Source organism: Merops nubicus, unplaced genomic scaffold, assembly GCF_000691845.1.
Source record: "Merops nubicus isolate BGI_N331 unplaced genomic scaffold, ASM69184v1 scaffold9745, whole genome shotgun sequence".
Classification (NCBI taxonomy): domain Eukaryota; kingdom Metazoa; phylum Chordata; class Aves; order Coraciiformes; family Meropidae; genus Merops; species Merops nubicus.
This window is the reverse complement of record NW_008607590.1, coordinates 1-10332: the sequence shown is the minus strand read 5'-3', so window position 1 is coordinate 10332 and position 10332 is coordinate 1. Positions and strand designations below refer to the sequence as shown.

General features: G+C 41.0%; 1 protein-coding gene across 1 annotated transcript in view; it reads right to left on the bottom strand.

Moving 5' to 3' along the window:
- The window catches only part of ELF5 (E74-like factor 5 (ets domain transcription factor)), a gene marked incomplete at its 3' end in the record, with an annotated part of 5978 nt that extends 1436 nt beyond the window's left edge, over positions 1-4542 (bottom strand). Inside the window, exons 1-3 of the mRNA XM_008939987.1 lie at positions 4419-4542; positions 2775-2777; positions 193-423 (exon numbers count right to left, since the gene is read on the bottom strand). Of these exons, the coding sequence (XP_008938235.1) occupies positions 193-423; positions 2775-2777; positions 4419-4542 (358 nt within the window). The remainder of the gene's footprint in view (positions 1-192; positions 424-2774; positions 2778-4418) is intronic.
- Positions 4543-10332: the final 5790 nt, after the last annotated feature.

The window sequence follows — 10332 nt, the reverse complement described above, 5'->3', positions numbered from 1 at the left end:
CATTCCTGTATTAAATTCTCCTTCTCTCAACCCACAGGGGTTTGTTTTTCTCCCTTTTCTCCTTCCTGCTTGGAGGGGGGAGCAAGTGGCCATGTGGTGCCCAGCTCCTGGTTGGGTCCAAACCCTGACAGCATGAAATTCTCACACAGATACTCTGCTTTTTGGTTTATGTTTCATTTCGGGCACACTAACCGTGCATCCTGATGTTCTGTAAAATGCAATACAAGTCTTCACCACAAGTGCCTGCAGCATCTAGGAACTCTTCCTGGCTCATGCTGCATAACTGCAAGCCATTGATATTGAAGTGGGCAAAGGAAATGCAGCTGGCATCGAGTTGGTACTGGTCACAGCAGAACTGCAGCCATTCACAGACCTCCTGCTTACTCCAGTGTTCGGGCTGGATGGATGTCCAGGGAGAAGAATCTGCAAGATATTTGACAAAAAGGAACATTGCAATGCAAAACTCATGGTGCTCTTTGTTTTAATAAGTGTTTTTCAAGCAAAACTCATCCCCCTTCCTTCTGTTACAACTACAATCTTCCTTGTTCCTCTAGAACACATCAAGCCTTGCCTTCTGCATTTTTCAGTCTCCTGTCATCACAGCCTCTTTTAGCTCAAATATTCATACTAATTGCAAAAGATATTTCAAGAGAAAGTGCTTACATGTGAAAAAAAAGGAAAATACACCTCTTAAAATGAAAATTTTGTAAAAAAAAGTCACAGTGCAGGATTTGTAAGAACTTAGAACTCTGTGATAAAAAGGAGTGATGCGTTCCTAGAGTAAAATAACCTTGAGTCTTAGATGGGAAAGTGTTCTCATTCAAAGAGACCCAGCTACACTCTGGCACATGAGTAAATGCTACTAATATATTATTATTTTCTTAGAATTCCAGCAAATTCTTTTACTTCTTTCCTTTGAAATAATGTTGGTAAAGTCATAGCAGGGAATATTTTTTCTTTTTTAGATTAGAAACTGAAAAATCTATTAACACAAGGATCACTGGAGAAATATTTCTCTCTGATAAAAGACTGAAAGAGTTTCTAAGTAAACCTGCCAGGCTATCATAACCTAACACTCTTTTGCCAATTAAATGTCCAATTTTTTAAGAGGCTTCTCTCCTCAGCAATTCTGCCACCTGGAAAATGTATAGGAAAAAAAAAAATGCAATAAAAATGAATTTATTTCCACATCTCACAGTATCTTACACCTGACTTCTATTTCCCAGGCTCTTAATCCAGTCATCCACTCTTTATTGTTTCATTTTCACATTAAACCTGAACATCTGATGTTAGGCTTTGCTCCCATGAAATTATAATTCAGGATAGGTTCTGATAACACTGCAAGCCAAGGGAATTGTGTCAGTCCTTTGTCTAGACAGCCAGTTCAGAGTGCAAAATGATGCAAAGAGCCTGGATGAGTTTCCATAGTAAAATTAATTAGGAGTGTTTGAAATTGTGACAGAATAACTGAAATATGGATCTGGCATCCTACATGGCTTCTGGAAAGCAATTAATAGATTTAATTATATGTCCTAAAAGTTTACAGAGGAATTTGTGGGTGCTTTCATGAGTCATTCCCATGCTATAAATACCTTCATGTGTATTCACATACAGGATTAATGTAATCCTGGATGCTGTCTTTTTAAACCCAGAGATGTTACTGGGACATCCTAGCAAAGCCAAGAGATGAGCAAAAATTATGGGTCTGACTTTTAGGACCTGCACTTTGAGGGTATTTGAATCTCAGATTTTATTCCCCTCCTCATGTAAAAGGAGGATCAGGTGAGACTGAGATGGGGTGGCTTTTCTGAGGCCTGCAGACAGCACATACCTGGCTGAAGGCTGCCTTGGGGGAGAAGGGAATTTCTGGGAGCACCAGGCTCCCAAGGCTTTGAAATCAACCTTGAGCTCTACACGAATCCCAACCTCAGAGGCTGCTCAAGAAAAGCAGAAGGTTCAACTGATCCCCCTTCCATTCTACCTGTGTGCACAACACAGCTGAGAGATGAGGTCTGGCCTTTGTATTTTCACTTAAAGAGTGTTGGATTGCTCATTTTTTTCATATCTTCAGGCAACATGAAAGAAAAGCAAAACTATTTCTTCTACCACACCACAGGTACAGTGACTAGCCTTCAAATATTTTGGCCATTGGGCTGGAAATGTTGATTTTGACTGAGTTGTAATGAATTATCATTTTCACTGTCATTTAAATGGCACAGGGCAGTTCTTTCATGGAACAACACTCATCCTTGTTTCATCACTGGCAATCATCTTTGTTGTCTCAAGCCCCTCTAAGCCACAGTCCTGTCTCTGATCTGATCTGCTGGAACAATTTCACATTTTTATAGAAAACCTTGTAGAAACTTACTTCAGGCTTATCCTTAAAAATCCTAGTGCTCTTTCCAGCACAGGAGCTGAGCCCAGCAAGAGTCTGTAAATCAATGATCCTCATCTGTCTTTTTTTTTGGGCAGTCTTGCCACCTATTTTTCATCTATTTAGCCTTGAGCTTCTACTTTGTTTCTAGCAAGTACAAAGTAGGTTTTCCAAAGACATGGGGCTCACAAGCCTTAAGCCTCTTACTGTCACCTGAAGAAAATGTAGATTTAATGTTATGACACTGACCTACATTCCTCTCTGGCTTCAGAGCCAAGTGCTTTTCTGTTCAAGACCTGCTTGTAAAATGCTGGTGGCACTGCAGGAGTGCTTTTATTTTGTGTTTTACTACATGTTAAATGCTCTCCTTGGCTACCGTGGAAGAAATAAGAGAAATCACAGGCTGGTTCAAGGTTAATTCAGAGAATAATTATTGTAACCATGAAGGACTCCTGGAAAGCCTGAAAACATGAAAAATTGAGCAATAAAAAACATGTGGAGGAAGAAACATTGTTCTTACCCTGGTTAGAAGAGGCTAATTATATACCTGCTGGTATCACAAGTTCCCTTGGGATTGTTCCAGTCTCAGCATTGTGGGGTTTGTGTCTGGGATTTTTTCTTTTGTTTAGAAAGTTAAAGAAGATTGAATAACAGCCAAAACTATAGTGAAAATTAAGTCAAAATAAGAATTCTGAGTGATACAAAACTAACAGCTTTAAACTGAACCACAGCAGCTATTTAAAACTGCATGTTTAATTTACATATTTTCTATCGTTTCAGGTGAAATATAGAATTGTGTTCGAAGTTGGAATGAAAACTAATTTTAAAACAATTATTTTAATAAAAATTCGATTTCTAGCAGGTTTCAACATTTAGTTGGAGCAGGAAGGTTTGTGTGCTAGCTCATATGTCAAACTTGATATAGAAACAAGACACTGCACCCTCAGTGGTCGTGGATCAGCACCATCAGAAGCCATGTAGAATGTTCTGTTCTTTATGACTCAAACTGTGCCTTGTCAAGAAAGATTTGGGTTTTTTTTTCAGTAAGGCCAGAAGTGTTCTCATGTAAAAGGACAAAAATAGCTTTAGAAGAGAAAAATGTTGCCTGGCCAATTTTTTTGCCCAGTTCTCACCAAAATGTTTGGCTCAGTAACGTGGGTGGTTTGTGCTGCCTCTCTGTTCAGAGCCTGTTGAATGATTCAGCCAGATTGCAGAGAAGAAAATCAGGAGTATTTAGGAATTGAAACCTGCTGTTTAGAAGGGAGATTTCTAACAAGTAATGCCTGCTGAAGCTGCTGAACAGGGACATGTCGTGACACCAGAAACATGGAGGAGATCCCCACAGGAGATGCGTGGCCTGGTAGAATGGAGGGTTTCCATATGCAGTTAGGAGTTTGAATGCTTCATGTGGGCAGATTCAGCAGTGAGGAGCTCTTGTGTTGTTACAGATGCATTTCTACAGCCATACAGTCCTCAGAATCCTGGGTTTTTGGCAGCTTAGCATGTGTTTATCTGGCCACTGCTATTCACTATGAAGTTGCAGAGTATTTGAGGGACTGTAAATTACCCCAGTTAAATTATTCTTCTGTTATATAGCTGACGTGTTTTATTGGGGGAATCTTTCCTGTGACAGATGCTGGATTTCAAAAAGATAAACAAAAGGAGTCAAGAATTTGAGGCCATGGTTGTCCTGCCCCCCCTAATGAACCATGCTGTCCTTTGGAAGTCCCTGCTTGCATGAGGTGTGTCATCTTTTCAAGGGAAGGGAAAGCATCAGCTCAACACAACATGTAACAGAGTTAAACCCTCTATATTTGCTACTTTTCCTGTGCACCTTTATTTTTTTCTGGCAGGTAATGTGCTTGAAGAGGTCATTAAGACTAGAGGGTAGAATGCTTATAACAGAAGGCTCAGCAGCAGGTTCAGAATCCACGGCCTGTTTGCTGCATGACTAGTCTGGAATGAATTAAATCCAAATCACCCTTGAGTTTTTGACTGAGTTTTTTTTATGGCTTTTTTTTTTTTTCTCTTGGAGTCTACATACCTTTCTGATGATCACAGGTGGTGTAGTCATCTTCAGTTGTCCCAAATAACTCAGACCAAGACATCAGGGGATCACAAACCATCGTGTTGGACAGAAATGTGCTCTGAGTTACTGACTCCAGCATCGCTTTAAGATATCAATGTATCAGTTAACAATGAAAAGACAATATTAAGGACTGAAGTTATAAGGCTACAGGCATTTTCCCCTTGTTGTGGGTGTTTAGATCTATGAGGTACCATGGCCTAAAACTTCTGAACCTAATGATGATCTTCTGAAAGCAGCAGTGAAGGATGGAATTGAGAAATTCAGGAACAATGCAGCTGATGTATATACCACAGGTAGATTTATAGGAAAAATTATTGTGATGGCACATTCCTAGGGAACTGATAATGCAATTTGTGTGTATAGAGTGAGAAATCAACCATTGAATAATTAGAAACATGCAGATGAGATTAGTCAGGGTTTAATAAGGTCATTGGTACAAAACTTTGTGCATGTCCCCATACAAACCTATGAGGAAACTTTGTTCTGGCCATTAGGATACTCACTTTGTCTGTAAGACACTGCCACAGAGGTCAACCAGTCCAGAGTGTAGGAAGATTTACTAAGTCTGAGAAAAAGTGTTTTCAAAAGAGGTTAGAAATGGAGAATTTATGCTGATTGTACCTTTCAGAGAAGATTCTTGCATGAAAAGTGAGATAACTGAAGAATAAAGTAGTTGAGAATTGGAGATATTTCTTCTGGCCATTAGGATACTCACTTTGTCTGTAAGACACTGCCACAGAGGTCAACCAGTCCAGAGTGTAGGAAGATTTACTAAGTCTGAGAAAAAAAAGTGTTTTCAGAAGAGATTAGAAATGGAGAATTTATGCAGAAAACTGGTTGTACGTTTCAGGGAAAAAGATTCTTGCACGAAAAAGAAGATAACTGAATAATGAAGTAGTTGAGAATTGGAGATATTTCAGTGAGAGAAACAAGTGGCTGTGGAAAATATGATCTATAATATGACAAGAAGTAGGTACAGAAGAAGAAAATCTTTGCCCATCCCTTTCTCTTCTACATATATCAGGTATGTACAGGTGTAGACTCCCATTTAGTAGAAATGGGGATAGTTTAGGAGACTTGAAGGAAAGCAGTGATTTAAACATCTCATTCTTGATGTTTGAGTTCACGTCTGCTTTCCTATTTGGGAGAGTCTGGAAATGTTCCATGAATGCATAAATGGATGTGATTGTGGCTCTTGCCTCTCAGACTTCACACAAAACTACTCAAGCCAGTTTTAGCTCTTTTCTTCAGACCTAGGCTGCTTCTGTCTTTCATACCTAATTCCAGCTTGGGTAGGTTCTAACAGAAAGAGACCTGAGATGATTAGTAGAGTAATATGGTCTTAAAGATCAGTGTGTAATCTGAAATTATTACAAAGTCAAAAACTGTGCAAATAGCTGTGTGTACTGAGGAAAGGTGAAGGAGTCAGAAGTTTTCATGGATAGATGGCAAAATTGAAAGAGAACTCTGATCTTAGTCTAAATAAATTTAAATTAAAAAATAAGATCTGGAACATGGAAACTTTTGGGAGGCTCCTGAAATCCTTTGATATACTGCAATTCATATATAGGGCAAGGTAATATTTCAAGAGCATCCCAGCTCCATATAACCATACCTGTATGCATGAAACATGAGAATATAAATTAGGAATCCTTTTAGTCAAAAAGTCTATTCTCTATGCATTTCTACCCAGTGATTTAGTGTGGAATGCTGCAATGCTTAATTCCAATACTTTAGTGAGATTATGGCAGTTTACTCTGCACAGAATTCTGGAGTTCACAGGACCATGTAAAAGGACATCAAGTGTTCTGGACTACAGCACAAGTGTGTTGAGCCAACCAGCTCTGAAAAATGATAGAGGAACCTACTCATGCTGAACATCTATGCAAAAGAAAAGAATTGTTTGCCACAGAGGAAAGGTCATTTAGACCATCTAGAAATCAATGGGAATGTTTTCAAGAGGAAAATGTCACTGCTCTTTAATCACCAAGGGGTGGCAGGACAGAGACGTGCAGAAGAGCTGGATAGAAGGTTACAGCAGAACTGGGAGACCTCTGAGTCCCTGACAACCCATTTCTATAATGACAGGACGTTGCCAGAGATGCACCTACATTTGTGCAGGAGATGATCCCAGTTAGCACCTCTGAAAAAAGTGGAGCCCTCCAGGAGATGTGTGGTGACAAAGATCTTCCCAACCATGCCCTCTACGGCCAGTATGCTCCCAGTATACTCCTGTAACAGCCAACCCCCCACTGTGAATATACCCTGGTACCAGCTCAGTGGGCAGAGAGAAACTGCTGAGAGCATTTTTGAGAGAAGAGAGGATCTCCACAGATCATTGGAGAGACTTGTTTTAAGACTGGTTGCAAAGAGAGTAGGTTTAAAATCCACTCTCCATACCTCCCTTCTCACACAGAAGATTTCCCTCAGACGGAATGAAATCCCAGTCCTGCTCAAGACAGAGAGAATTTTCACATCACATTTATCAAGGACAGGATTTCAGCTTAATTCTGCTGGTTGTCAGCTTTTAGTGAAGAAAAAAATAATAATCATTTGGAAATACTCATGGCTTAGATAAAAGAATATATGACCTTGCAAGATTATAATTCCTTCTCCATCAGGGTAAGATTTGGCTAGAAAAGTAAGCTGTCAGTGTGTACATGATTGGTTCTGAATGGTAATGACAGGTTGGTAGATGTTAGTGCCTTGTTTGTGAATTTTTAAGTGTGGAAAGTAAATTTGCTGAAGGTGAAGTGGTGCCTGGGAAGATGGATGAACTGCTACAACCAAAGACAGGTGTGAAATAAAATCAGGGCTTTGGATCTGGAAAAAATCACATCTAGGCACACTCTTGAGTTTGTAGTTTATGGTGAGGAAAACTTATTTCTCAAAGTTGGGAAACTAAATTTGTGAATGGCAGCCTAAAGCCCCTGCTGAAGACTAGACCAGGACTCAGAGGTGCAGGGCAAAGCTACCAGTTCTAAATCCTCCCAACAGGCTTGACCAGATGTTTGACAAGCAGCAAAAGCCATTTTGGGAAGTAAAAATCCTGTTTTACCCATGTGCAGTTTATACTCCTCCCATATAGAACTATGGACGTTCCAGAAAATAATGTTCATTAGGAATATAATTAATAAAGATAATTTCTTTTCAAATATTTAATGCAGACAGGCTATCAGTTTGGGTCACCTTGAATGGTATTTCACTGTTAGCTGGTGCTGCTTATGTACACATATATATATGTGATTAAATACACTGTAGGAACATAGAAAGGGGAAGAGTCAGGCAGGTTTCTCTAAACAACAGGAGAGCTTTACAGCTCTTGGTTTTATTCCAGGTTGGAAGAAGCTATTAATTAGCTGTCCCATCATGAACAATCTCTTTTGATTTAGTGAGGCAGGTCTAGATTGTTCAAAAGGATTTGTTGAGGTTCGTGCTTGTCTCCACCATTAATTTATTAAACCCAAGTCCATTGTTTCTCAGTGAGAGAAGTGATGATGCACAAATGAGAGCAGCAGACAGTCCCTCAGCGGGGTGCCTGATAAAATCATCACAACAAAACCACTTTGACAGCTTACAGCTCGTTTAAAAACAATGACTTCAATAAAGAAACGGAGCTTACTTGTCGGTAGGTGATTACTCCAGAGGCAGCAGTTCAAGTCCAGAAGTAGGTCTTGGGAGCAAGGGGGAACAGGAGGCTCTAGCAGCAGCACAGTCAGGCACTTTGGAAATAAAGCCACCTGCAGGACCAAACACCTTCCAGACAGGTTTGTTTGGTTTTTCCAGTTCTTACACACACCCCTTTTGATGACAGTGATAACGTAGCCCAGGGACTGGGAGAGAAACGTTCTCCTGTGGAAAGTTTACCTTTATCCCAGGTTGTTTTCCCCCTCTTTCTCTAAAAAGTGTTGATTTATGGAATAGAATCATAGAATCCTTTAGTTTGGAAGGGACCTCCAAGATCATCAAGTCCAACCATTGAGCCATCCTGGACCACTTCAAGCAAACCTGCTGTGTTTAAGCACTTGAGGAGACTCTCACTCCTTCTCTCATGACCTCAGCATGTAAAAAGGGCTGTAGAATTTTGTTCAGTGCTCTCAGAGCCCACGAAGAGGCATTCTCCCCATTCATATGTGACAAAGGTCAGGATGCAGAAACGTGACTGGCTTGAAGTCATGCAGCAAACCACTGTGGGTGTCAAAAAAAGGACAGCACCCACCTGATGTCAGGTGACTCTGTCTGGCCAAGCACTCCTGCTGAAAACCAGAAAAATCTGCTCAGTTCTAGCTCAGATGCAGCTGCCCTTAATTTTGAAATGATGGAAGGTAATTTTGGTGTTCTTGGAGAGGAGGCTTGGCATTATTAGAAGCAACAGATCAGAGACAGCAGCAGTGGAGAAATTGAATTGCAGAATGAAGAGAATACATCTCACATAAAATGCTACTTTTTAATGCCACAGGGAGAGGAGGGGGAGGAGGGCAGAGGAGTGATTAAATAAGACAGACCAAATAACAGAGGCAGAAGCTTGCAGGATCTCTTTGGCTTGGTTGTCTTCTTTTATGCTGTAGCTTCAGGCAGAGGCATTGATTCCCTTCATGACTGGGGTGTCAGGGTGCCTCCTGAGCACCAGGCTGCTGTTGTGTGCCTCTCCTGCTAGGTTCAGAGCAGTGACCCTGAGGTGAGGAACAGCTCTTGCATGCTGTGGATACGAGGAATGACTCAGAGGGAGTGTCACATTTTAGCTCCCCAGGGTGACGTGGCCCAGGAGAAGTCACTCTGGGAATGGGGCTGGTAGAGGGACACCCGGGTGCAGTGTCCCATTTCTTTGTAGCAGGACACCTACCTCAAGTTACACAAGATGATGTGTGACAAGAGGCTGAAGCTTTGTCTGGGTGGCAAATCCTTAGCCCTAGGTGACCCTTCCTTCCTTCTCCCTACGGTGCTTTCCTTGATCTCCTTTAATGAAATTCTCTCTTCTCCTTGTTTCTTTGTGTTTATTTCCTTCTCTGCTCATCTTTCTTGTATCTTTCTTTTCCCACATGTCTTTCCAAATGGCAGAATGATGGAATTTGCTCCTACCAATGAGGAAAATGCATGTGTGCTGTGGCAGCTCTGCTGCAAGGAGATCTTTTCAGAGACCCACTCCACCGTGTGTGAGGCCAAACAAAGGAGTCTGTGCAACAACTTCTGACTTTGTCCAAGGTAACAGTCTGATTTCCTGCAGCGTGGCTTTTGCCTTGATAAAGCAGCATACAGATGTGAGATCTCACAGGCAGGAAATTCTTGGTAACTTTGCAAACATCAATAACTGTTTAAATAAGGAGTGGCAGTTACTGCACGGCCGGGACCTCAAAGGCTGTGCAAACACAATGTGATAGGTACAGCACTGAGAAATCAGCCACAAAAAATAGATTTCCTCTGGCTTCTTTGCCACTCAGTGAAGATATTTAAAGAGCATTATCAGTTCCCAAGTCTTCTCCTTTGATGTGGTGTCCTAGACATTCTTCTGCACTTGTGGATTCACAAGGCAGCAGCAATCCATGCTGTGCACTTGGCGTTGCATGGGAGAACCTGCACCTTGGTGCTCAGGTCAGGAACAAAGACTTGCAGGTTAAAATAAGATGGACTGAGCTCTTGAGGGTAGCAGGAAGAAGTTATTATTGCATTAGCCCATGACACCATCTTTCAAAGTTTCCAATAAAAATGCCAATCACAGAGCTTTGCAGGCTGATTGGAGAGGTCCTACTGATGAGTGCAAATGGACACTGAGTATTTCCACAGTGATTCAAATGCACCTCAGCTTTTGACTGTCTAAAATGAACTTTGTGGCAGTCTATTAAACTGGGTTCAGCTGATATCTCCTCAGTTT